The sequence below is a fragment of the Blennius ocellaris genome (assembly GCF_963422515.1).
Source record: "Blennius ocellaris genome assembly, chromosome: 24".
NCBI classification, from domain to species: Eukaryota; Metazoa; Chordata; class Actinopteri; order Blenniiformes; family Blenniidae; genus Blennius; species Blennius ocellaris.
Genome location: NC_137673.1, coordinates 9,376,233 through 9,402,697, shown reverse-complemented (window position 1 = coordinate 9,402,697; position 26,465 = coordinate 9,376,233). Strand labels below are relative to the sequence as shown.

The following is a 26,465-nucleotide window of genomic DNA, read 5'->3' as shown; positions in this document are numbered from 1 at the left end:
GAAACAGAGTTCAGCAAGGAGGAATACAGGGAATGTCATGTCTTAAAAAGGGACTGGAAATATTCCTCTTTCGCAGTCGTTTTTATTGCCGTTTTTTAATAATTTTATATCAATATTTTAGTTTTTAAGCTTAAATTGTTAATTTACTTATATTGGCGTTTTTAACGTGCATTGTTTTTAGCACCTTGAAATTTATGAAAGGAAAGTTCAACACATAGAAAATGTATTGTTATTATTATTATATCTGCAGTGAGGCGAGATTATTTTAATAAATAGCTTTGAGCCCAGAGTAACAGCGTGCAGCTTTTCTTTTCCTAAAAAATGTTGCTCAAATGATATGATAATAGAAAGTATGTTGCTTTTTAGTTACTAGTTACTCCCTCATGTAAATGCACTTCTACACACCTCTCAGTAGAATTGATTTATGAACTAAGCGTCACCGTCTGAAACGACAGAAAAATGCATCCATCTCGGGTGAATCGTATCATTAACTGAACAAAAGGATTACAACATATTTCTAAACATGTGAAGTGAAATCAAACGGGTGTTTTCCATTCAAACGTAACAAAACTTCTCCTTCCAGAGCGATGAACAGAACTCAGAAGTCATTAATGGCCCACTGAGGACATCTTGTGGTCAAATGAGATCACTACACCCTGATTTCTTCGATTTAGAATTATAAGACAGGAGGAAACAAAATAGACTTAATTTGGGCTTAACTTCATGCTCATTTTAACACATTTTAAGGGATTGTTTATTATTGATTTTAGACCAGTTTTAAACTAGTTTTGACTTTCTTTTATACTGACTATAGGGAGATTTTTAAGACGAGTTTGACGTTGGTTTTATACTGATTTCGGGCTCGTCTGTGGGAAGTTCTAGGCTTTGTTTTGGGTTTACTTGGCCAACGAGTTTCAGGTTTGTTTGTTTCGGGGGGCTGACGAGAAGGTCAATAAACGCGCGACCATGTGTGCGGCGGTCCAGGGAAGCCGGTGTTCCACTCCGTGGAGCCGTACACCAAGAAGGAGCTGACCGCCGTCTCGCTGCCCGACATCATCCGCACCTACAAGGTGATGGCGGCGGAGAACGTCCCGGTGAACCCGCTGTGCTTCCTCTACCCCGACATCACCAAAGACAAGGCCTTCCAGAAATACTACGCCAAGCCGTCGGAGGGTGAGACGCGCGGCCGTTTCTCCGATTTGACGTTTAAAAAAAAAAAAAACGGACGACTCCCGCTGATGTCACGCGTGTGTGTGTGTGTGTGTGTGTCCCCGCAGCCTCGGAGCCCATGGACGTGGAGAACGTGGTGAAGAGCGGCTACATGAGGACGGAGCTCATCTCCGTGTCCGAAGTGTGAGTAAACCATGGTTTTGTTTCACCGGAGGTTGAGGCGGTTTGGCCGGGGGGGGGCAGCAGGGGGGGGCAGTGGTGACGCTCGTTTCATTTGGCAGGCCGCCGTCCAGGATGCAGGACAACTTGATGCCCATGTCTCCGGACGACTACCGGGCTCTGGAGCAGTTCGTAAATCCGAGAGACATCGACGCGGTGGTGAGTGTCGGAACTGCACTTCCTGTTTGTTTGTTTTTTCAATGATCCTTTTATTCACATTTTTAGGACATTCTACAGTTTTATTTACGCACCACAAAGTCGTTTTTTAACACAGCGTTTAACTCTTGGATAAAAAGGGCTTTTAAAAATGTGATTTTGTTTTTTTGTACGAATATTTCAGCGCGCGTATTCTGCATCCTGTTTTGATAAACGGAGCCTCTCTAGCGCCCCCCGTATGCTCAGTCGACTGAACTCGCTACTGTTATAAAAACACTGCATGCCTCACGGCGCCGCCTGTGACATGCGGACAACGCCGCCATCTTGGAGAGGTCACCCGCGCTAGCGCTAAACATAAAGCTCCCAGGCTAAAAAAAAAAATCCACTTGCTAGTCCACGTAGCAACACAGGAGGTACATCTCTATCCAGTGGAAGACTCTTCCCCCCCCCCCCCAATAATTTTTCCATGAGGTTTCCACATGATAGAGCTTTATCGCAGCGTTAAAAATGAGCTATTACATGTGTTGCTACGTGGACTAGCATCTTTACGTCTAGCACCAGCGGGTGACCTCCTCAAGATGGCGGCTGTGTAGACACGTCGCGTCAACAGGCGCTGATAGGCCGTGTGGCATCGTGTGTTTTATATTTATGGTTGTCATGGCGAGTGCTGCAATGCTGCGTTCAAGTCCGACTCAGAAAATCGCCGACTCTTCCTCTCTGGTTTGATTCTATGTGAATCGGTACTTGGTCGGTCGGCATCTATAACAGTTCCTAGTTTGTTTGGGTTTTTTTTGTTTGTTTTTTTATTACTTTATTCATCCCCGAAGGGAAATTGTTTTGTTGCAGCAATCTGGTACCTAGGGATGTTATAAAATGCAATAGAATAGAATATAAAAGTAAAAAAGAAAAATATAAAAATATTCAGTACCCATCCCTCGCCACTAGTGGGTGCTGTTGGTCGATTTCCTGATGAAACCACACACACACAAGCAAGCAGGGAACAAATTGTCACACTGGGTTTTTGTTTTGTTTTGTTTAAGCCAGTGTTTTTCAACCACTGCGCCACAGCACACTGGTGTTTCCGCGAGAGCTAGTCAGGTGTGCCGTGGGAAATTATCCTATTTCACATTTTTTTCTAGAAAAACATTTGCTCTCACAGCCGCTGTCAGCTGTGAGAGCAGTGTGCAGAGTAATCATGTATTAATACTGTGGCGAGCGCCACGGAAGAATTGCTCTCGACATTCTTTTCTGCAAGTTGATCACCAGAGGCTTTTATTTTGACATGAACACACGCAACCGGAACTTCATAACAGGGTGACACTCCACACAACACATTTCTCACTCATGGTTGATCAACAACATCCAACAAAGCAAATCTGAACCAAGGAACAAAAACACAAGCACAAATCAACACACACAACAACCCCAACAATAACCCTCAATAACCTCCGGCAACACATAACCTGAACTCCCATCATGCCCTGCAGCGACCAACTCCGTGATCGCTACAATACTCTTCGCCACTAGATGGCAGCACAGAACTTTGCCGGTGAAATGTAAAGTGACAGACGTCAGTGTGGTTAATCTCCACCTCCTGCTACCATCTTGTATCAAAGTACTGTGTCAGTGACAGTGACGGAGAAGTTTTTGAAAAGGGAGAATGTGAACCAGGATCTCAGCTCTTCATCCATCAGGTCCAGGTTTCACACTGAGGGAGTAATAATAATAGTTAAAAAAAAAGAAATTGGGAAATACTTTTTTTTCTGTATTTATTTGATTCCTGTTGATAAAACTTTGATGAGAATAACTTTATATTGTTAATAGAGGCTACAGAGTTTCACATTTTAACATTTCCGGGTGGTGGTGGTGGTGGTGGTGGTGGTGTGCCTCCAGAGTTTTCCAAAGACAAAAGTGTTCCTTGGCTCAAAAAGGTTGAAAAACACTGCTTTAAGCCACAAGGTTGTCCAGCTTCTAAATGTTGCTTTATCTTTCCCTTCAGACCAACAATCTGATGGATTTTCCACAGTTTGACGTTCAGGTACCTGCAGCGCTCGTCTGCGTCTTTCCTCTTGCCCCCCCCCCCCCCCACGACTCACCCTGTGTCTTTTCAAGTTGATCGTTTCCTGTTTAACACACTTGGAATCAAGACGCCTTCCTTTTCGTTTTTGCACCAGACTGCTTTCAGACTATTTTGAACTCGTGAACCCTTTTTTTTTTTTTTTTAACTATCGAAGCTTGACCTGGTTCAGCTTGTATTTACTTGAAGCCTTCGTTTGTCGTGTTTGAAACCAGGAAGCCGCCGCGATAAATCCCCCGCCTTGCCTTCCTTTCGCCGCCTCCTCCTCCTCCTCCTCCTCCTCCTCCTCCTCCTCCTCCTCCTCCTCCTCGTCCGCACGACGAACTAAAACGCAGGTTTTCTCTCCCTTTCAGATGAATTCAGAGTTCACGGATGAAAACTGAAGACGCGGTTGAACGGACCTTTGACGACCCGGAGCTCGTTTTGAGGACAACATTTACTGTAACACGTCCAAGTCGGCGCCGTCAGCTCGCGGGGAGCCTCCGGAGGAAGTAGCAAGCGTTTTCCTTCGGCTTCTTCTTCTTGTCCATGTCGCGATACTCTGATAACCCGAATATGATCTTTATATTTCATTGCACGCTGTGAAACGGCACCAAGTCTAAAACCACTTCCTTTCTGCAAGACTTGCCTTCTGCAAAGATCCAAAAATCTGCTGAGTCATGAAATACTGTAAGAACGTTGTGAATTTATTTACGTGGGGGGGGGGGGGGGGGGGGGGCACAGAAATAAACGTTCTTTTCTTTTTTTTTATTTATAAAAAAAAAAAATTTAACTTTATTCCAGAGCTTGTGAATCACCCCCTTTAAATTGACAGAGGAACAAATGCAGTGGATTAATGAGAATTCAATAAACGTGTCGCACAAAAGTCCAGCAGCAGGAAGTCATCCCGCCAAAGCTATGAGTTCTTAGTAACGGGAGAAATATGTGACTATGTCCTGCTTTACGGCTGCTGTCCATTGCACGCTGTTTGTGTTTCGGTGTGACATTAAAAGTCTGAATGTTTAAAGGAACTCGAGTGCAAACTTTTTGTATATGTCTGAAAAAAAGCACGTAAAAATGGTCAAAAAAACTCCAAACGTAGACAAATTTACACTGCAGATCTCCTCCTGTGATTTCTCTAAAGGTACAACGTCTCGATTCATTGGAGGAAATGCCAGTCAAATCAAAACAGACCATCCAAACGACTCATTTTTGCGTCGGCGTGACTGCAAAATTTCAACTCTTTTCACAAAAATGCCCATAAATACACGATTACCCATCTCGACAAGTGATTCAGTTTGATCATTTGTATAATAAATGTGTTTTTTCTACAAGAAAATGGTGAAAATGTTTGCAAATTGACTACATTTCTGAAACCTGTTACTAGTAAGTGTCATTTTAATTCAATTTTACAGTCATATGTTATATAAAAGATATTTCCCAGTGTAAATTAAATAATATAACAAAGTGAAATGTTAAGAGGTTCACAGGATTTTTGTTGTTGTTGCAGAATGAAATCAAACAGCAATTTATGGTGTGGGTCTAATAGAAAAAGCACTTTAATGTGGGTTTTTTTTTTTTTTTCATTTAAATGTACAATTTAATCATAGAATACCTTGCTGAATTGGGAACGGACGATTCAAAGCGTTGACGGCAGGTCCAAAACAAAAGCAGGAGGTTAACTCCAGTTCAGATTGTGTCCCGTGTCGGCGTGGACGTCCTGTTCCAACAGCAGAACAAAGAGTTTTGGGTCAGAAACCCCCCCCGTGAAGCACAACAACAGTCAGGACATCTGCACTCAAACTGAGCTGCAGCGTCCCTCCTGCTCTCTGCTCTCACACGCTCAATTTACACACTTCCCTTTCTCTCATCGCCCAAAACAACTCTTTGTGGGTGAAAGTTGTGACGGTTTTTGTTTGTGTTCCTCTCGTTACCCCCCCCCCCCCCCCCCCCCCCCCCCCCATCACACACACATCAGGAAACTTTTTCTTGCTCCAATCCATTAAGTCAAGTTCTCTCAGCCTGCAGTTCCTCCAGTCTCCACTAGGCGCTGGAGGAAAGTCACCCAGTTCATGTTTTTTCGCAAAGACGCACATGGAAGACGTCCTGCGGGGATTTGATCTGGTCAAGGCTCAATTCAGGGCAACGTTTTCAGTAAAACAGGAGGACTCTATCGACACGATCTGGACTGTTGGCAGGACAAACTCCTCGGGTGACTTTTCATCCATTTACGAAGCTTTTTTCTTTTTTTTTGGAAAAAGTGAAGCTGTTGCTTCAGTAGCCATTCTACAACATTTTAACCAAAAACAAACAAAAAAAACAAAAAAAATGTGAGCCAACATTGTTGCAACTGTGACGGTTCTGGTATTAAAAGGTAATTAACTTTTAAAAAGTCCCATTTGGATTATCTATTCGTTTCAACCTCATCCAAACTTTTTTTTCTTTTAATTTAATTATTTTTTTTTTTTTTTATGTGTGTGTGTGTGTGTTTGATGTTGCGGCTGGAGGCTCCGGGCCTCAGGAGCAGCCGCAGTGGTCCACCACCATGGACGGGATCTTCCCGTAGATGATCTGCTCCTTCCGGTTGAAGTACAGCATGTTGATCGGGGACATCTTGGTGGGCGTGCAGCAGGGCCCCGCGGTGCCGCGCGGGTTGGCCTTGTTCACCAGGTGCGCGTGCGGATACTGCTGCAGGTGCATGAACTCGCACTCCCCGGAGCAGTAGTTGGCCCGGTAGCGCTTGGGCGCGATGATCCAGTCCCAGCCGAACTCCTCGAAGTCCACGGTGAGCGGGTACCGGCAGCAGCGCGTCTCCGCCGACTCCTCGTCGCAGTTGAGGCCCGAGTCGCGGCGCGACCTCTTGGGGATGTCCAGGATCTTCACCTCGATGAAAGGTTGCTGGAGGAGGAGGATAACGAGGTGATTTTTACGATTTTAAGCCGTTTGTTTTATCTTATTTTGGAGGGGAGTGATCCAACTTTTTACGCGCCGCTCACCAGCCCCTCCTCCCCGGGCTCAGCCGAGGTGACGGCCAGGTCTTCTCCCTTGGGGTCGTACGCGTTGATCTCGATCCCGTAGTTGGTCTCCGGCTGACGCAGCCACGTCTGCAGCATGGTCTTGATGTCGACGCTCTGCCACGAGCCGGCCCCGGCGTCCGCGTCGATCTTGAGGGAGCGCACGCGCACGCGGGTGTTGTTGCCCTCCCTGCCGGGCTTGAGGCGGGTGATCTGCAGGAACACGGTGCTGACCATGTCGGCGGGCCGCAGGTGGACCCACAGCTGCGCGCTCAGGATGTTCTTGGGCTGGATCTTTGGGCTGAGGCTGAAGAGGCAGCACGAGGACAACTCGTCCTCTGCGATCGGATTGGCTTATGGGAGACATGTCATGAGAGAAGAAGAAAAACATTCAATCTTCTCATTAAGGGCGAATTTCAATAATCAAAGACGTTGTCGAGTAGTTTACAACCGTTACGCACTCATTCGGTGCGCTCCTGCGCGGACGCAGCCTTTACGCGCGGGATTTACGCGCGGGATTTGCGCTTTTACGCACCAAGAGCCCAAAGCAACGTTAAACAAACAAACCCAAAAAAACAAAACACGGAAGGTGTTTTCCCCACTTACGCTTGGTGGCCATGGTGATGATGGTCTCCGTCGTCGCGCGGTCCTCGTCCTCCACGCGCGGGTCGTACTGGTCCAGCAGCTGCGTCAGAGGCGGCGCCTTCGGCAGCAGCTGGCGGATCATGTCCCGGCTGATGTTGGGCGCTTGCTCCAGCCGCAGGATGCTGAGGATCTGCGACTTGATGCTGTGGAGCCTCATCTGCTTGCTGTGCTCCCGGAAGTCGCAGGCCGAGCACTGCTCCCCGCCGTCCGCCAGCAGCTTGGAGGTCTGGTTGATCTCCGCGGAGGAGGAGGAGGAGGAGGAAGAGGAGGCGGCGGCGGCGGCGAGGACCAGGCAGAGCAAGAGGAGCATCCTGGAGAGGAGGAGAAGAAGAAGCCACTGCAGTGGCGCTGTCTCACACGAGACTGTCCCTGCGTCTCAGGACTTTATGATTGGCTACAATACAGTTCTTTTTTTTTTTTCTTCTTCTCTTTTCTTTTTTTAACTCTACTCGAGGTGAGATTTAAAGAGGTAGCAGATCACAGATGTAAAATGAAAATCGCAGTACACATGGATAATTAGCTGCAGTGGACTTGGAGGTAGGTGTTGCTTGTGGCGGATTTAACGTGTGAAAACGACAACAAAGCTTCACACTTGTAACAAACACTGGACTGTTTTGCTTCTTCTGGTAAATCGTTCGCACTATTATTCCATTAAAGTTGGGAGACACTAAATTGTCACGAGGACAAAAACAATAAACGGATGCAAATCTAATTGTATTATTATCGAACAAGAAAGTCTATTTAAAATCAATTATTGCACATTTGCTCAGTTCTTTTTCACTCTAGAACATGTCTTGAGTCACATAAAATATATTTTGATGCTTTTAAGTGTCCATGTGCCAAAGTGAGGAAGCCCTCGATGCTAGAAATAAACAGTTGAACTGTAAAAACTCCTAAAATATAGGATGAACGACTTTTTAATTTGATTAACCTAATTTGCAAATGACATGACAGTGAAACTAATAACAATCCTTCTCGCAAAAATTGCATAATTTTAATGGAACAGAGCTGTTGTGCTTAACTTTTGTGTAAAAGTATAGGAAATAACGATTTAATGTAACTGCTTCCTGACTCTTATAACTTTAGTGTATTTTCTGATTTTGCTATTATTTCATATTTATGTCAACAATCTGTTGATCTTCTCCTGATCCTCCCTCGACATCGTCACTTATATTTAATCATGTGTTACTAATGACTTGCAGGTGGAATCAGTCAAACTCGCGTGCGTGACCTTCTTGTGTTTCACCGCCAGGCGGCGCTGCAGTCTGGGTGTCCACGTGCAGAGTCGTCTCATCTCCCACCCCGTGGAAGGACCGTGAACGCAGCATGGCAGGTAGGGTCACCTGCAGATGCGCGTCACTCAAAACGACCAGTAAATGTGATAGAGGGAGAAAACGACTGAAACTTTGTATCAAAAAGTACTTTAAAGTACAAGTTACTTGTTGATCTTTGTTCACGTTCACAGTTACAATGAGCTCACATGTACTTTTTTCATACAAACAATAAAATAAATACAAATTACGACATCTTAACAGATATAAATATGCAGAAATGATTATCTGTTGAAAGAAAAAAAACAATAACTGAAGGAAAAAAGTAAATTGACGATTTGATTGGTGAGTCTTTCTCCAGGCGTCTTGTCATTTTAAAAGATGGTCTTTGAATTAAAATGTGGTTTCTGTGTGTTGAGTCTGCATTATTCATTATTATAGTGTTCATAAATAAATAATCATTGCACGCTTCAGTCTAAATGCGATTAATCGCAATTAATTTCAGAAAATTGTGCGATTAATTTTTTTAATCGATTGACAGCACTAAAGATAACATGAAGATACTTCAACTTTACTAAAATGGCATAGTGGAAAAACAAAATATGGAAGTACAAGTACCCCAAAATACTACTAACTTACATTATTGAGAGTATCAGGAGTGAATTCTTTTTTCCTCATTTTTATTTTTATTTTCTTATTCATTTTTAAACTGTTTTCCTTTTTCTTTCTATCTCTATTTAAAGTTTATTTTTTTGTTCATTTAAATTTTCTTTCGTTTTTCTTTCTATTTAATGTTTTTGTTTGGGTTTTTTTATTCACTTTTTGAAACCGTTTTCCTATTTCTTTCTCTCTCTCTATGTAATGTTTATTTGTTTGTTTATTTAAATTTTCTATTCATTTTTCAAACTGTTTTTCTTTTTCTTCCTCTCTCTCTATTTAATGTTTGCTTTTTTTTTAATTCATTTTGTAAAACTGTATTCCTTTTTCTATCTCTCTCTCCATTTAATGTTTATTTATTTATTTTATTTTCTATTCATTTTTTAAAATATTTTTCTTTCTCTCTCTATTTAATGTTTGTTTATTTATATTTTTGTTCATTTTTTAAACTGTTTTTCTCTCTCTATTTAATGTTTGTTTATTTATATTTTTGTTCATTTTTTAAACTGTTTTTCTTTCTCTATTTAATGTTTTTGTTTGTCTTTTTATTTATTTATTTTTCCTCATTTATATTTTTATTTTTTTTAATTCATTTTTAAGCTGTTTCCCTTTTCTCTCTCTCTATTCAATGTTTGTTTGTTTATTTTTATTATGATTTTTTAAAATCTTTTTCTTTTTCTTTCTCTCTCTATTTAATGTTTTGGTATTTTTATTTTTTATTCATTTTTATAACTGTTTTCCCTTTTCTTCCTCTATATAAAAGGTTAATTTGTTTGTTTATTTCTCTATTTTTAACATTTTCTCTTTCATTTCAGTGAATATTCATTTATTTCTTAATTTTTAGAATCATTTCCTTTTGATTTTAGTAAATATTTATGTACCTTTTATATACCTTTCCTCCCCGACAAACGCCAGGTTTGTCTCGACGCTGCGCCTCACGGCAGAGGAAAGCCGTCACAGACGCTCGAGTGTGAAACGTCGTGCGGTCGAGTCACAATTTGAGCAGATTGTTCGGGTTCAATTTTCCAAATTGTGGACATTTTGATGAATTTGTTTTTCGAATCTACCGACACAACGGGATCAGATTTATGAATAACGGGATAAGCTTTATTTAGTTTATTTTGTTTAAAGCAAGCACCAGATGTTGTGTTGATGTGACGCCGACGCGCCGGGCCTTTATGGGTTAAAGCGGCGTGTTTTGGGTGAAAGCTCTCTGGTCGCTCCTCCCACCGAACGGCGGGAGGAAAGCGGTAGAGCTGTTGATTTTATCTGCCGTCCTGCAGGTCAGAAACCTCAAAGTCCCCCAGCGAGGAGCCGCAGCAGGTAAAGGAAACGATTCAGATTGGATTCTACAAACATCTGTGCTGTGACCTTTTGTCTTATTCCAATTCCCGAATTTCAAATCGCAGGGTGGCGGGCAGAAATGTTTAAAACGGCTATGATTTCAAAATTGTCTGAGAAATGCTGAAGAAGAAGGTTGAAATGTATAAATTGGGGTCCAGAAGCAACTGTAATGTAATGAAATGTTCACCGCCTCGATTTAAAATTGAAACTTTACAAATGCAGCACAAGACACTTTATCTTCTTATATGTAAACTATCTAACTTTTAAAGCCGCTTCAGCCAAACTTAATTAAATCAGGTTGAAAGTGACAGAAGGGTTGCAGACCTGAATGTCACTGTTGTTGTGTAAACAGAAGCTCACAGCCAGACGATAGTGGGTAAACAATCCGGCAGTCAATTTGAATGCAAGGGGGGGGGGGGGGGGCTCGAGCTTTTTTCTACAAAAACTGATATTTTCCCCTCTGTTTACCCCCAAAAAAATCTTCGTTAATGCAGACCCGCCTGGTTCAGAGCTGCTGTGAGCCTCCAAACCTGTAGGGGGCAGTGAAGCCATGCTAGCCAATCAGAATCCTGGGGGGGGGGGGAACAACATGTCATGAATTGTGACGTAAAGCTCTGATTGGCTATCATGGCTTCATGCTTCTCGTTACGCCGCCCCCTACAGGTTTGGAGGCTCATAGCAGCCGTGAACCAGGTTTTTCTGCAGGTAAATGAAGATTTTAGTGTAGTTCTAGTTCCGTTCTTGTCTCTTTGCTGTCTGTTTGGGGGGCAGGAACTGAAGCCATCATGACGCGTCTGTGATTCCACTGCGATGGGATGTCAGGAGTCGAGATGCTGGGCCAGAGAGACTTTGGAGGAGGAGGAGGAGGAGGAGGAGGAGGAGTTTCTGATGGACGAGGTGAAATGTTCAGATCCAACGGACGGAGGCGAGTGTGACCCCCCCGCAGCCGGCAGACACGTCCTGGACTTGGCTCAGAGGATGTCGGAGGACGTGGTGGCTCAGGCCCTGCAGCTCTGCTGGCTGGTGGAGGAGCGCTACAAGGAGCTGCCCTTCATCGACAGCCAGCAGGATTACGTCATATGAAGAACCTCCTCCTGAGGGGTTTGACCAACTGTCCTACCTCCGGCTGCCTGGACCATAAACTCACTTTTATCATCAGAAAATCACACTGGAAACAACGAAATGCTCGCTTATTAAACCGTTTCCTTCTGTTAAAACAGCCGGTTGTTGAGGTTTTCTGCAGAAATGTGTGAAACTGGAGGAAAAACATCTTTCTCTTTTTCTAGTTTCGCTTTTTTTAAGGTTTTATCTGCTGTATTTGTGAATGTTGTCTTTATTGTTCACATATAAATCCTATTTATGTCATTATTGTATAAATATAAATGTAATATAATATAAATAAATCCCCCAAAAGTTTCAAAAAACAAAACATTTAAAGGAAAAGAATAGAGAAAACAGAAAAAAAGAACAAAAAAGTACAAATGAAGGAATAATAAATACAACACATACTCTCAATAATGTTCTAGTAGTATTTTTAGGTGCTTAAGGTTGTGATTGAGCACTAAAGTTCAATAATCATGCAATGATTTAGAATGATCATCTGAAAAAGACTGAAGTCAACTAAATGTTCACCTCAATCCATTTGTGAATGCTTTTATTTTCTACAATCAGCTTATGTATGATGAATTAATGCTGTTTTTGAGAAAATGCTCATTACTCAGTTACTTCTCTTTGAAATGTGATCAAAATCTGCATATAACTGTATGAAGAACGTGAATAAATGTAATCTTTTTGATATTTCAATCCTCTTTTGTCTGCGTTATTCTATGTTATAAGTTAATTTGTGCGTCCGACTGAGAAAACGACGGGTGTCGGACACCAGTTGAACGGGTCGACCTTGCCGCTCGGCGTGTTTACTCTTCAGCGCGAACATGAAAACAACAAAGTGACTGGAGGATCAGTCAACGATGTTCCAGACAACCAAATCCACAGAAGCATAAGAGCTTGAAAATAAAATGCCTTCAGGTGTTTGTCATCAGAGTATTTTTAATTCACAATCATCTTCCTGGTGTTGACAGTGTGGTGAGATTTCACTGTGTTGGCTGGATTTCAAACAGGATGACGAGCTGCATGAACACCACCTTGGCACGGAATGTAAAATACTTTTGAGATGCTTTTTTTTTTCCTTTTTTTTCCTTGTAGGTTCTTATGAATGCAGAGCGGTTCTCTGCTGGACGACACTTCTGCTGCCTGGAACAGAAAGGGACAAAGACACGTGACATTTAATCTCTTTGACCATATTCAATAATACTGACGGGGTGAAACTCCAAAAACTTTATTGACCCAAATCCAACTTTTCCTTGATTTTCCCCTCCATGAGAATATTGGATCATAGGAGCGACATTCAGAATCTGCTGTGTCTGTGTGAGCTGGACTGGCTCCGCACACCCATGTATGGGAAGAGGAGGAAGTACTGCCAGAGCAGAGCTGCCTGATTGTGGGAGGAGTCAAAGGGGAGGAGTCTACCTTGATTGTGATTGGCTAAACCCCCGATGACACTATATAGGGTTTGATTTCTGATTGGCTGCTTGGAGCAACACACTTTTTAAAACCTGGAACAAGCCGGGGAGGGAGGGAGAGAGAGAGAGGACACACTGTCTTCACTTCTTCGGCATTTTAAACCTTTAGAAAGTGAATTTTACATAATGTGCTTGATTCTCTTGTTAAATGGTTGAAGATTCTTCAAATATGTTGAAGAAAATAATGAAATCTTCAAACTCCTGATGTGAAATGTGCCAAAAAGAAGAGGGGGGTAAACGAGTGTTTTTGTGTTGAGTGATGAAGTGATTATCTCACCTGACGAGACCTTCTTTCTTTTTTTGAAGCGTCCTATCCCCTCCTTTCCTTGTCCTTTTCAACGCGTCAGCCGTCGCTCTCGCCACGTCCTCCACCCGGGCTGTGGCTGCGATTCCCCCCTCCACCTCTGCCTTCACTTCTACCTCTCCCTCCACCTCCGCCTCCACCTCCACGTCCACCTTCACCTTCACCTTCACCTCCACCTCCACCTCCACGTCCACCTCGTCCTCCACCTCCACCTCCACCTCGTCCTCCACCTCCACCTCCACGTCCACCTCCACGTCCACCTCCACGTCCACCTTCACCTCCACCTTCACCGCCGGGGCTCTCGTAGTCGGGAGAGGAACTCATCTCTGGGTCGGGTGATGTCTCACAGATGTGACACTGATCGAGAGAGAGAGAGAGAGAGAGAGAGAGAGAGAGAGAGAGAGAGAGAGAGAGAGAGAGAGAAGAATTCTTTGTCAGCATATTAAAAACAATAAACAACAAGCATGTATGTAAGGCTGCTGCTGCACCACAGGTACAGTTGATACAGGCTCGTGTTCATGGTAATTAGGATTAAAGAGGCAATCTTGCTTCATTAAAACACGTTTTGATTAACACCAGCACTCAATGAGCAGCTTGTGGCAGCAGCTTGAGAACAGTGATGATCTCACCTCAGTGACGGAAGCCTCAAAGTGACATTTGTACAATCAAATCTCAAATTGCACACATCCAAAGCTAAATTGGTGCTCAGTCGCTGGAAGTGACACTTGACCTCACTTTGCTCCATGTTCCATCAACTGTCCGGAACGCAAACAGTTTCACTGCAGTCCATTCAGAATGCACTAATCGCTGGGAGGCGTTCGCTCAAATACATGAATTGACAACAACAACAAAAAACGATCACGTATTACTCTTTTTCTTTTTTTTTTTTTTTGGGGGGGGGGGGGGCAAATTCAGATTTATTTGCCGTTATGTCACAAGGCGTTTCGTAACGGCTTACGGGATCCCAGCACGCCGCGGCAGCGTGAGCCATTAAACATGCAAAGCCCTCTTTTGAAAAGTTCCTGTTTGCATGTGAAGTCACTCACAGTTCTGTTCTCGGATGATGACCTGCAGAATGCACCGAAACCCAAAAGCACCATTTCAGCCGCACATATTTAGTTCTGCACTGAGATACCATTTTTGTTTTAATCACTTAGATCTTCTTGGAAAAGACTTAAAGTTATAAGGTATGGTATATCTTTAATTGGACCTTTAAAAAATATATATAATAAAAAATGTATAATAATAAAATCTGAGTTGCCACATTTACTTAAAATCTTTCCAAACAAAAAAGAAGAGGTGAAAAATACATTTGTCAAAATCTCAATATATTAGAAATACTTATCTAACATCTAATATTCTGGTTTCCCGGGTCAACTAAGCAGAGTTGGAACTCACCTGATGTGAACAGCAGTCCAGAAACGCAGCGTCTGTCCGTGTGCAGGAGACGCTCTTGATTTATGAAGGCGTTTCCACACCTTCTCAGCACCTTTTGTTGTCGCTGTGAGTCAACGGTGGCATGACGGGGGCGTTGTCCTCAAGTGGAAACAAAAAGGTCCTGTGTTTTGTTTCATGTGTCTTTGTCAAAACAGAATGAATGCATTTTTTTCAATCAGGTTCTTCAATTGTGAGCAATCGATGCAAAAAAAAACACCCCAATTTTAATCCAAGAAATGATGGTAGTTGTTATTGATATGCTGTTGTAAGTGGTTTTGAGCTTAAACTTTGGCTTCTAAAGCAGCATAGTGACTCGTTTTTGATACACGTTTTTCCACAAAAGCCAGACACCAGTGTGTACCATCGGCCATGTTGTTGACTTTAGTTGGGGAGGTTCCCCGGTGATGGATGGGTGGATCATGTGAAGGATCGATGGTTTGAACCGGTGAGACGGGACGGCCCAGTTTGTCAAAGTACCTCCAACCACCAAAAGGTGCAGCGTGGGTGGTGCCGGTTGGAGAAGAACCTTCCATGTTTGGGGTTTGCCATAAATAAGTTAGAAATTATAATGACACTATAAAGACACTCGCTGAAAACTTACTGCTCAGTGATCTGTGTGTGCTGTACCGGGAACTAGGGTGACGGGAATCAACCTTTTGAACTGGCTGAAGCTGCCATGTTGTTTTCATGATCCTTTAAATTAGAGTTCTTAATTGTCAGAGTCAGAGTCAGCTTTATTTGTCAAATGTGCCGATATGTATGGCATACAGCCCAGATGAAATTCCGGTCCTCTCAGACCCACAGTGCACAGCTTAATAATATATTAGGAGAACAATTATAAGACTTAAAAATCTATACGTCTAAAATCTATACACCTTATAAACATATAAACAGTAGAGTAAAGTGGCATGTACAACTGAGGTAGAATGTTCGTTCAGTGGGGGGGGGGCATAATGTCAGGTGCCGGAGGGGAGGGGGGGTGTCAGGGTGGCTGTGGCAGGGGGCAGAGGCAGAGGGGGGAGGGGGGGCAGAGCAGGGAGGGAGTTGAGTCTTCTGACTGCCTGGTGGCAGAAACTGTCTTTGAGCTGCTGGTTTTGGCTCGGAGACTCTGAAGTCTCCTCCCCGACGGCAGCAGGCTGAAGAGGCTGTGGGAGGGGTGGGTGGGGTCACCTGCCATCCTGATGGCTCTGCGGGTGAGGCGGGTGTTGTATATGTCCTGCAGGGGGGGGAGAGAGACACCAATGATCCTCTCGGCTGCCCTCACGATGCGCTGCAGAGTCTTGCGGCAGGATACGGTGCAGGCGCCGTACCACACGGTGATGCAGCTGGAGAGGATGCTCTCCATGGTGCCTCTGTAGAAGGTGTGCATGATGGGGTCGGGGCTCTTGCTCTCCTTAGTTTGCGGAGGAAGTCCAGGCGCTGGGGGGCTTTCTTGGCCAGTGATGCTGTGTTGTTGCTCCAGGACAGGTCTTCAGAGATGTGCACGCCCAGGAACTTGGTGCTGCTGACCTGCTCCACTGCAGCACCGTCCATGGTCAGTGGAGCATGCTGGGAGTGTCGTCGCCTGAAGTCCACAACAATCTCCTTCGTCTTCTCCACATTCAGGCGGAGGTTGTTGTCCTTGCACCACATGGCCAGGTGCCTCACCTCGTCCTCATCGTTGTCGACGAGACCCACCACAGTTGTGTCGTCCGCAAACTTGATGAAGAGGTTGGAGCTGGATGATGGTGAGCAGTCGTGGGTCAGCAGAGTGAAGAGGAGGGGGCTCAGCACACACCCCTGGGGGGGCCCCTGTGTTGAGCATGATGGTGCTGGAGGTGTTGTGCCTGCCTCTTTAAGAGGCCTCGCAGATGTACTTTTTCTGGGTGAAGTGGATTCTGGACAAGACCCGTGGCTTGCAGACATAAACGCGAGAGGGAACAAAATGACTTTTCAGTTGGATTCCGGAGCGGACGTCACAGCTATCTCAGGACAAACATTTGAACACTTCGGAGACAAAACTGAACACTTGGAAAAGGTAGAAAAACCACTCTATGGACCAGGGAGTGCTGCAATAACTGTGTTGGGCTCCACAACAGAGACTATCAAACATGGTGACACGAGCACATCTGAGAAAATCTACGTAGTTGGAAACTCACGTGTGGCACTGCTCAGTACAACTCGTTACGCCGCCCCCTACAGGTTTGGAGGCTCATAGCAGCCGTGAACCAGGTTTTTCTGCAGGTAAATGAAGGTTTTAGTGTAGTTCTAGTTCCGTTCTAGTCTCTTTGCTGTCTGTTTGGGGGGCAGGAACTGAAGCCATCATGACGCGTCTGTGATTCCACTGCGATGGGATGTCAGGAGTCGAGATGCTGGGCCAGAGAGACTTTGGAGGAGGAGGAGGAGGAGGAGGAGGAGGAGGAGTTTCTGATGGACGAGGTGAAATGTTCAGATCCAACGGACGGAGGCGAGTGTGACCCCCCCGCAGCCGGCAGACCCGTCCTGGACTTGGCCCAGAGGATGTCGGAGGACGTGGTGGCTCAGGCCCTGCAGCTCTGCTGGCTGGTGGAGGAGCGCTACAAGGAGCTGCCCTTCATCGACAGCCAGCAGGATTACGTCATATGAAGAACCTCCTCCTGAGGGGTTTGACCAACTGTCCTACCTCCGGCTGCCTGGACCAGAAACTCACTTTTATCATCAGAAAATCACACTGGAAACAACGAAATGCTCGCTTATTAAACCGTTTCCTTCTGTTAAAACAGCCGGTTGTTGAGGTTTTCTGCAGAAATGTGTGAAACTGGAGGAAAAACATCTTTCTCTTTTTCTAGTTTAGCTTTTTTTAAGGTTTTATCTGCTGTATTTGTGAATGTTGTCTTTATTGTACACATATAATCGTTATTTATGTCATTATTGTATAAATATAAATGTAATATTGTATAAATAAATCCCCCAAAAGTTTCGAAAAACAAAACATTTAAAGGAAAAGAATAGAGAAAACAGAAAAAAAGAACAGAAATGTACAAATGAAGGAATAATAAATACAACACATACTCTCAATAATGTTCTAGTAGTATTTTTGGGTGCTTAAGGTTGTGATTGAGCACTAAAGTTCAATAATCATGCAATGATTTAGAATGATCATCTGAAAAAGACTGAAATCAACTAAATGTTCACCTCAATCCATTTGTGAATGCTTTTATTTTCTACAATCAGCTTATGTATGATGAATTTAATGCTGTTTTTGCGAAAATGCTCATTACTCAGTTACTTGTCTTTAAAATGTGATCAAAATCTGCATATAACTGTATGAAGAACGTGAATAAATGTTTTTGCGCGTGTTTACTCTTCAGCGCGAACATGAAAACAACAAAGTGGCTGGAGGTTGAAAAAAAAAAAAGCATAAGAGCTTGAATGAAATGCCTTCAGGTGTTTGTCATCAGAGTATTTTTAATTCACAATCATCTTCCTGGTGTTGACAGTGTGGTGAGATTTCACTGTGTTGGCTGGATTTCAAACAGGATGACGAGCTGCATGAACACCATCTTGGCACGGAATGTAAAATACTTTTGAGATGCTTTTTTTTTTTTTCCTTGTAGGTTCTTATGAATGCAGAGCGGTTCTCTGCTGGAGGACACTTCTGCTGCCTGGAACAGAAAGGGACAAAGACACGTGACATTTAATCTCTTTGACCATATTCAATAATACTGACGGGGTGAAACTCCAAAAACTTTATTGACCCAAATCCAGCTTTTCCTTGATTTTCCCCTCCATGAGAATATTGGATCCTAGGAGCTACATTCAGAATCTGCTGTGTCTGTGTGAGCTGGACTGGCTCCGCCCACCCATGTATGGGAAGAGGAGGAAGTGCTTCCTCTCGTGGCGCCATGTGCCAGAGCAGAGCTGCCTGATTGTGGGAGGAGTCAAAGGGGAGGAGTCTACCTTGATTGTGATTGGCTGAACCCCCGATGACACTATATAGGGTTTGATTTCTGATTGGCTGCTTGGAGCAACACACTTTTTAAAACCTGGAACAAGCCGGGGAGAGAGAGAGAGAGAGAGAGGACACACTGTCTTCACCTCTTCAGCGTCGTTCCAGGTATGGAGACGATTATTACCGATTGAAAACCTTTAGAAAGTGAATTTGACATAATGTGCTTGATTCTCTTGTTAAATGGTTGAAGATTCTTCAACTATGTTGACAAAAATAACAAAATCTTCAAACTCCTGATGTGAAAATGTGCCAAAAAGAAGAGGGGGGGGTAAACGAGTGTTTTTGTGTTGAGTGATGAAGTGAGCATCTCACCTGACGAGACCTTCTTTCTTTTTTTAAGCGTCACAGGCCTTCTTTCCCTTGCACTTTTTGTTCTTTTTACAGCGTCCACCCGCTCCGTCGCTGTCGCTGCTGCCGCTGCCGCTGTCGCTCTCTCCACTTCTTCCACCTGGGCTGTTGCCACGGTTCCTCCTTCCACCTCCACCTGGGCTGTTGCCACGGTTCCTCCCTCCACCTCCACCTGGGCAGTTGCCACGGTTCCTCCTTCCACCTCCACCTCCACATGGGCTCTTGCTGCGATTCCTGCCTCCACCTCCACCTCCTTTTCCACCTGGGCTCTTGCTGCGATTCCTCCCTCCACCTCCACCTCCACCTCCTTTTCCACCTGGGCTCTTGCTGCGATTCCTCCCTCCACCGCCGGGGCTCTCATTGCGCCTGCTGGGAGAGCAACTCATCTCTGGGTTGGATGATGTCTGGGTCAGATGTGACACTGAGAGAGAGAGAGAGAGAGAGAGAGAGAGAGAGAGAGAGAGAGAGAGAGAGAGAGAGAGAGAGAGAGAGAGAGAGAGAGAGAGAGAGAGAGAGAGAGAGAGAGAGAGAGAGAGAGAGAGAGAGAGAGAGAGAGAGAGAGAGGGAGAGAGAGACCACAAACATGCATATCAGCACAAAACTTTATTGTGGATCTGCACTAAGATACCATTTTTGTTTTAATCACTTAGATCTTCTTGGACTTAAAGTTATAAGGTATGGTATATCTTTAATTGGAACTTAAAATAAATATATAATAAAAAATTATAATAATTAAATGTGAGTTGCCACATTTACTTAAAATCTTTCTAAACAAAAAAAGAGGTGACAAATACATTTCTCAAAATCTCAACATATTAGTAATACTTATCTAACATCTAATATTCTGGTTTCCCGGGTCAACTAAGCAGAGTTGGAACTCACCTGATGTGAACAGCAGTCCAGAAACGCAGCGTCTGTCCGTGTGCAGGAGATGCTCTTGATTTATGAAGGCGTTTCCGCACCTTCTCAGCACCTTTTGTTGTCGCCGTGCGTCAACAGTGACATGACGGGCGTTGTCCTCAAGTGGGAAAAAAAAGGTCCTGTGTTTTGTTTCATGTGTCTTTGTCAAAACAGAATGAATGCATTTTTTAAAATCAGGTTCTTCAATTGTGAGCAATCGATGCCCAAAAAATTAAAAAAAAACTATTTTAATCCAACAAATGGTGGTAATTGTCATTGATATGCTGTTGTAAGTGGTTATGAGCTATGTTTGCCATAAATAAATATTATAATGACACTATAAAGACACTCCCTGAAAACTTACTGTTTAGTTATCTGTGTGTGCTGTACCGGGAACTCGGGTGACAGGAATCAACTATTTGAACTGACTGAAGCTGCCATGTTGTTTTCAAGATCCTTTAAATTAGATTTATTAGTAACTTACTGCTCAAATCCACACCGCAGTTCATCATTTGTTCGTTATTTGATGTCCAGCTTCTGTAATTATATTGCTTTATATTTAATGTTAGTGGAGGTCACTTAAGGTCGTGGCTGAATTACTGTTTGTTACGTAACAAGTTACTGTTGTTACACTGACAATGTATGTAATTACTACCTCCGCCTCTTTGACACAAACGGTTTCGGATGGAAAGTCCACATTCTATTGGTTGGTTGTAAACCGGTTTGTGCCGAACATCAGTATTTATCACCCATCATTCTGATAAACTGGACCAGCTTGGGCTCAACTAGCCTACTGGACTCCCTGACAGGGAGACGGCAGCAAGACGTCCAGCACCCGCTTCCCCCTCCGCTGACCTCTGACCTTTTGTGAAAATACATAATCATATATAAAAATACACATGGTTGGTATCATTAGTTAGTTTTCTGAGTCCATTCCGGAGGCAGAGGACTCTTCTTAGGGTCAAACGGCAACATTTGCTGCGTTAGCACCTCGAGCGTGCTAGCCATTAGCTCATGTCAACGCTAACTCGCCTGTCAGGTCACGACATATCCCTGTGCGAAACACTGAGCGCGGGGCACACAGATAAACCTCTACCAGAGTCGGTGCGCTCACACTGGTGTTTCTGGATACTTGCCGAACCGAGATATTGGCTGCGAGCTTCCGGGGCGCCGCGCTAGCTGGGGGCTAACGGCGGCTAGCACAGTGGAGGAAATATCTTCACTCTCCAGGAGCTGCTGTGTCTGAAAATGTAATGGATTGATCCTTGGATGGTGACAAATCATGCCTGGAAATGTCATGCGGTAGCTTTTTTTAGCAAAATGTTGGTAAAATACATGCAAACAAACAATCCAATCAATAAATAAATGTAAATAAAGTGGCCCAGAAACAATACCTTTGCCCAACTTTTATGAGCAACGGTAAGAAATGCTTTCAAGAGGTGAAGTGCACAAAGAGACATGTTCAACCAGATTGTCTGTGTGGCGTAAACAAGTTTGATTGGCATCTCATTATCTAGTCTCCAGCTCAAAATGCCCCAGGACACGATGGCAGCATTACCCAGCCACCATCCTATTTGAACTATTTGTACCTTACCTTACCTTACCTTTCCTAACCTCCTCACACAACACAACAAGACACTTTTCAGATTTATTTCAGTCCTATATTGATAAAATTATTAGCTTTTCATATTTGTGAGATGAAGTGAAGTTCATCGTGCAATGAAATGAATCTCGCAAATCATAACTATTCTTTTGTTCGTCCTCTTTATGTGTTTAAGTAGTGTTATTTTCTTTTTCTCACATTTTTAACAGAGAAGATAAAACTTGTAGCAGGTGCCCGTTTCGTCAAACCTCAGCAGCAGAGAGGAAAAATAAATATATATATATATATATATATATATATATATATATATATATATATATATATATATATATATATATATATATATATATATATATATATACTCCAAGGCTCATTTTATTTGTTCATATACACTGCTCAAAAAAATAAAGGGAACACTTAAACAACACAATGCGACTCCAAGTCAATCACACTTCTGTGAAATCAAACTGTCCACTGAGGAAGCAACACTGATTGACAATCAGTTTCACCTGCTGTTGTGCAAATGGAATAAACAACAGGTGGAAATTATAGGCAATTAGCAAGACCCCCCCAATAAAGCAGTGGTTCTGCAGGTGGTTCCACAGACCACTTCTCAGTTCCTCTGCTTTCTGGCTGATGTTTTGGTCACTTGAATGCTGACGGTGCTTCACTCTAGTGGTAGCATGAGACGGAGTCTACAACCTACACAAGTGGCTCAGGTAGTGCAGCTCATCCAGGATGGCACATCAATGTGAGCTGTGGCAAGAAGGTTTGCTGTGTCTGTCAGCGTAGTGTCCAGAGCATGGAGGAGACACCAGGAGACAGGCCAGTACCTCAGGAGACGTGGAGGAGGCCGCAGCAGGGCAACAACCCAGCAGCAGGACCGCTACATCCATCCTTTGTGCAAGGAGGAGCTGCCAGAGCTGCAAAATGACCTCCAGCAGGCCACAAATGTGCATGAGTCTGCTCAAACGGTCAGAAACAGACTCCATGAGGGTGGTATGAGGGCCCCACGTCCACAGGTGGGGGTTGTGCTTACAGCCCAACACTGTGCAGGACGTTTGGCCAGAGAGCACCAAGATTGACAAATTCGCCACTGGCGCCCTGTGACCTTCACTGATGAAAGCAGGTTCACACTCAGACCATGTGACAGAGTCTGGAGACGCCGTGGAGAACGATCTGCTGCAGCAACATCCTCCAGCATGACCGGTTTGGCAGTGGGTCAGTAATGGTGTGGCACCCCATTCCTCTGGGGGCCCACAGTCCTCCATGTGCTCGCCAGAGGTAGCCTGACTGCCATTAGGCACTGAGATGAGATCCTCAGACTCCTTGTGAGACCAGATGCTGGTGCGGTTGGCCCTGGGTTCCTCCTAATGCAAGACAATGCTGGACCTCATGTGGCTGGAGTGTCGGCAGTTCCTGCAAGATGGAGGCATTGATGCTATGGACCGGCCCGCCCGTTCCCCAGACCTGAATCCAGTTGAGCACATCTGGGTCTCTCCATCCACCAACACCATGTTGCACCACAGACTCGTTACTTAGACATTACAATCAACTGGCCTGGCCCGGTACCGTGGTGTATGGGTCAGCAGTATCATCTCAAAGAGACATGTTTATGTAGGAAAAACAAACTATTCTACAGGCGCAAGTATATAGGTGACCGTGGAACAGAGAGACTTCCTTTTACCAGAGAAATCTCTGTATTGTTGGCAGTTTTCTGCTGGTCTGGCTGATAAAAAGGAATAGAGCTCCGGATGAGCCCTAAATGCAAGATTTATTCATTAAGACGATTGTGAGATGGACCTTTAGACTGTTTTAGCCGAACCCAAAAACTAGGGTTGTGTTCTTTTCTTTTATTAAGGAGGAATCGTGAGCAGTTGGAGATTTTGCAAAGATCATTTTCAAACAATCTTTCCAAGCATTACAGCACACTTCTAAATGAGTTAGATGCCATTTCCTCACTCGTTTTCATAATGACCTTTATTATGTTCACAATTGTTTGTTATACCATGCAGCTCACCTCTTCTGAGTCGTTGTTTTTATCTTCTGAGGGGCAACAGAATCAAGCATGGAGCAACGTGAAGCTGCTGCAACATCTACAACGAAAGCAATCCGAATTGGGCTCATTGCTAAGACAACTGATTTCCATGATTCAACTTTGTTTTTGGTTGCATATGGAGACTAGAACTGTAGATGAATTCAACTCCTCCTGAACTAGTTTCTCGAGGAATCTGATCACTAATATGAGTAGTGGGGGTGTGTCACTATTATTTGATGATTGCGGTTTTGGTTCTGCTCCAGAGGCAGTTTTTGAATCATAAAGTATTCCAGACTTTAGTCAATCACCGCTGACAGTGGACATTATGTCACAGTTGGATCAGCCTGTAGTGTCTTTTTCCACTTTATTTTTTAGTGTGATTCCAAATCCAGACCTCCATTTGTTAATAAATTCGATTTCCATTGATAATTTTTGTGGATTTTGTTGTCAGCAAAATCAACTATGTAAAGAACAAAGTATTTAATAGGAATATTTCATTCATTCAGATCAAGGATGGGTTATTTTAGTGTTCCCTTTGTTTTTTTTATTTCTTTATTTCCTTCATTATTACTTCGACGGAAGGTCACTTCAGGTCGTGGTTGAATTACTGTTTGTTACGTAACAGTTGCTGTTCTCACACTGACAGTCGTGTGTAATTACTACCTCCGCCTCTTTGACACAAATAGTTTCCAAGCTCGGTCGGTAAATCCACATTTTACCGGTTGGCTATAAACCGGTTTGTGCCGAGCATGGCAATGTTATGAACACGTCAACAGAAAAGTGACAACATGTCGTTTGTTGGTACTTTTTAATTAGAAGGTGTGTGAATTCACGACAATAGGCAAATCAGTAACAGAACGTTTGATTTATTTAAAATAGGGATTTTATACAGGTAATTAAAGTTCCATTTATGATTCCCCTCCCATGATGTCAGACAGCAGTGTGTGGACTAGTTTATTTTCATGCATAAAGTCTTGTATTTTTTTATTTGAACATGCGTAGCGGAATATAAAAATCAACACGTAACATGGATTAGCTTTCTGAGTGGATCCCAGAGGGCTCTTGAGTGGGTCAATCCATGTGTCTGAAAGACAAAATAGGAAGAACAATTGAAGTGTTTTGGGTTTTTTTTTCATACAGTCACATGAGCAAGAAAACAACTCGACAAGACAAAGGTAGATTTGAGGCGTGTGCATAAAGAGACATGTTCTGCCAAACTGTCCGTGTGTGGTGTAAACAGGTCTGATTGGCATCTCGCTATTCTCCGGTTCAAAATGCTGCTCGACTGTTTGGGACATTAAAGTGTGCGAAGATGTGTTTGATCCGAATGAGTCATGCACACATCAGACCAGTGGGACGACCTGACGCCGTGAGAAATAACCCTTTGATTCCTTTAAACAATTTTCATAAGAGTGGCAGATAAAACACTGAGACATTATCTCAGACTCTAAGAATTAGTCTGTCAAGGCGATTTTGTAAAAACATCCATAATGCAACAGTTTTCTGGACATTTGACTGTATTTTGCACCAGAAGGTTTCATCAAACCTTTATGTTGACATTGTCGTTTTACATAGTAATTGTTTTGGTTTTGGGAAAATATAGACATTCTCTCCAAGCTGTAGATTTTTAATTTAAAGGTTATCATGACACGATTTGTCCTCCTACTCAAGGTGATAGTAGACTATTCACGGCACCTGAACTAAAATGTATTTGTCACCACTGGTCTAGAAGTTGATCCTGAGGCGGATCGCGTTTAAAGAATGGAAAAAAAAAACTTGGCCTCTCACCTGTGTTGACCTGTCTACCACCTCCCGTGTCCTTTCCGGTGACCTCTCCCACGCCCCTGGCCGTGACCTTTGACCCTCTGCTTGTGGCGTCTCCCTCCGCAGCCGTCGGACTCGCTGCCGCTGCTTCCGCCGCTGCCCCGACCTGGGCTGTTGTCACGACTCCCGCGGCGGCGATCCCTCCTGGGACTGCCGCTCTGGTCCCGGTCACGGCGAGGGCTGCCGCTCTGGTCCCGGCCCCCGCGACGGTCACGGCGAGGGCTGCCGCTCTGGTCCCGGTCACGGCGAGGGCTGCCGCTCTGGTCCCGGCCCCCGCGGCGGTCACGGCGAGGGCTGCCGCTCTGGTCCCGGTCACGGCGAGGGCTGCCGCTCTGGTCCCGGCCCCCGCGACGGTCACGGCGAGGGCTGCAGTCTTCCCTGTCTCGATCCCGATGGTCATCTCTCGGGCTCCCTTCATCCCGGTCACGATAACGACGGCGACCGTGATCATCGTCGTCATGGTGATCCCTGTCAGGACTGTCATGATGGCCCTCGTCGCGGTCGTATCCACGGTCTTTGTCGTGTCCACGGTCTTTCTCGTGTCTGTCGTGATCATCTTTTTCATCGCCATGCCCATGGCCACCTCCAGACCCTCCGTCCTCCAGACAATCGGTCAGATCAAATGGGGAACTCGCACCTGCCAAGAAACATCAGAAACATTTTAATACCAAACTTCCTCAGCAACAGTCCTGACACTTTTCCCAAGAAAGAATTCAAAAGCTCGTCTTACCCTTAGGTAGGTTGAACATTTTGGCTGCTGGCGGTCTTTGTGTCAGATGATACTATAAAAGACTGTTAGAAAAAAGGAAATATATTACAAATGTCAGTGTCAAAACCTGTTCAGAAAATGTTAGTATACTTACGGGACTTCAGATGTCGTGTCTCCACACTGAACTTTTTGCATTACAAAGAAAAGAAGGTGTGCTGTAT

At 44.1% G+C, this 26,465-nt stretch overlaps 3 protein-coding genes and 2 long non-coding RNA genes across 7 annotated transcripts; 1 reads left to right on the top strand and 4 right to left on the bottom strand.

The window, feature by feature from the left end:
• Positions 1–812: 812 nt before the first annotated feature.
• Positions 813–4,628, top strand: LOC308147593 (signal transducer and activator of transcription 1-alpha/beta-like). Of its 2 annotated transcripts, XM_080519843.1 has the most exons (5): positions 818–1,173; positions 1,278–1,353; positions 1,452–1,548; positions 3,545–3,583; positions 3,976–4,628. In XM_080519843.1, exons 1-5 carry the CDS (start codon positions 1,074–1,076, stop codon positions 4,003–4,005), a joined length of 342 nt encoding a protein of 113 aa, XP_080375969.1. In that variant the 5' UTR covers positions 818–1,073; the 3' UTR covers positions 4,006–4,628. The 2 variants fall into 2 exon arrangements, with proteins under 2 accessions (XP_080375970.1, XP_080375969.1); XM_080519844.1 differs by lacking the exon at positions 3,545–3,583 and having other exon boundaries at positions 813–1,173.
• Positions 4,629–5,974: 1,346 nt separating this feature from the next.
• LOC308147530 (growth/differentiation factor 8-like) lies at positions 5,975–7,570 on the bottom strand (the record flags this gene model as incomplete). The annotated part of the gene is made up of 3 exons (XM_080519743.1): positions 5,975–6,499; positions 6,598–6,968; positions 7,222–7,570. 3 exons carry the CDS (start codon positions 7,568–7,570, stop codon positions 6,119–6,121), a joined length of 1,101 nt encoding a protein of 366 aa, XP_080375869.1. The 3' UTR covers positions 5,975–6,118.
• A 4,990-nt stretch (positions 7,571–12,560) lies between these two features.
• Positions 12,561–14,877, bottom strand: LOC308147596. Its single transcript, XR_013937163.1, has 3 exons — positions 14,814–14,877; positions 13,389–13,772; positions 12,561–12,782 (listed from the first exon to the last, which is right to left on the bottom strand). It is a non-coding gene; the product is annotated as an uncharacterized lncRNA (long non-coding RNA).
• A 3,381-nt stretch (positions 14,878–18,258) lies between these two features.
• Positions 18,259–20,127, bottom strand: LOC308147597. Its single transcript, XR_013937164.1, has 3 exons — positions 20,053–20,127; positions 19,135–19,591; positions 18,259–18,475 (listed from the first exon to the last, which is right to left on the bottom strand). It is a non-coding gene; the product is annotated as an uncharacterized lncRNA (long non-coding RNA).
• Positions 20,128–24,559: 4,432 nt separating this feature from the next.
• On the bottom strand, positions 24,560–26,465 carry LOC308147591 (uncharacterized protein). Of its 2 annotated transcripts, XM_080519840.1 has the most exons (4): positions 26,399–26,465; positions 26,266–26,327; positions 25,500–26,172; positions 24,560–24,795 (listed from the first exon to the last, which is right to left on the bottom strand). In XM_080519840.1, the coding sequence occupies exons 3-4, from the start codon at positions 26,110–26,112 to the stop codon at positions 24,620–24,622; spliced, it is 789 nt and encodes a 262-aa protein (XP_080375966.1). In that variant the 5' UTR covers positions 26,113–26,172; positions 26,266–26,327; positions 26,399–26,465; the 3' UTR covers positions 24,560–24,619. The 2 variants fall into 2 exon arrangements, with proteins under 2 accessions (XP_080375966.1, XP_080375967.1); XM_080519841.1 differs by lacking the exon at positions 26,399–26,465 and having other exon boundaries at positions 26,266–26,381.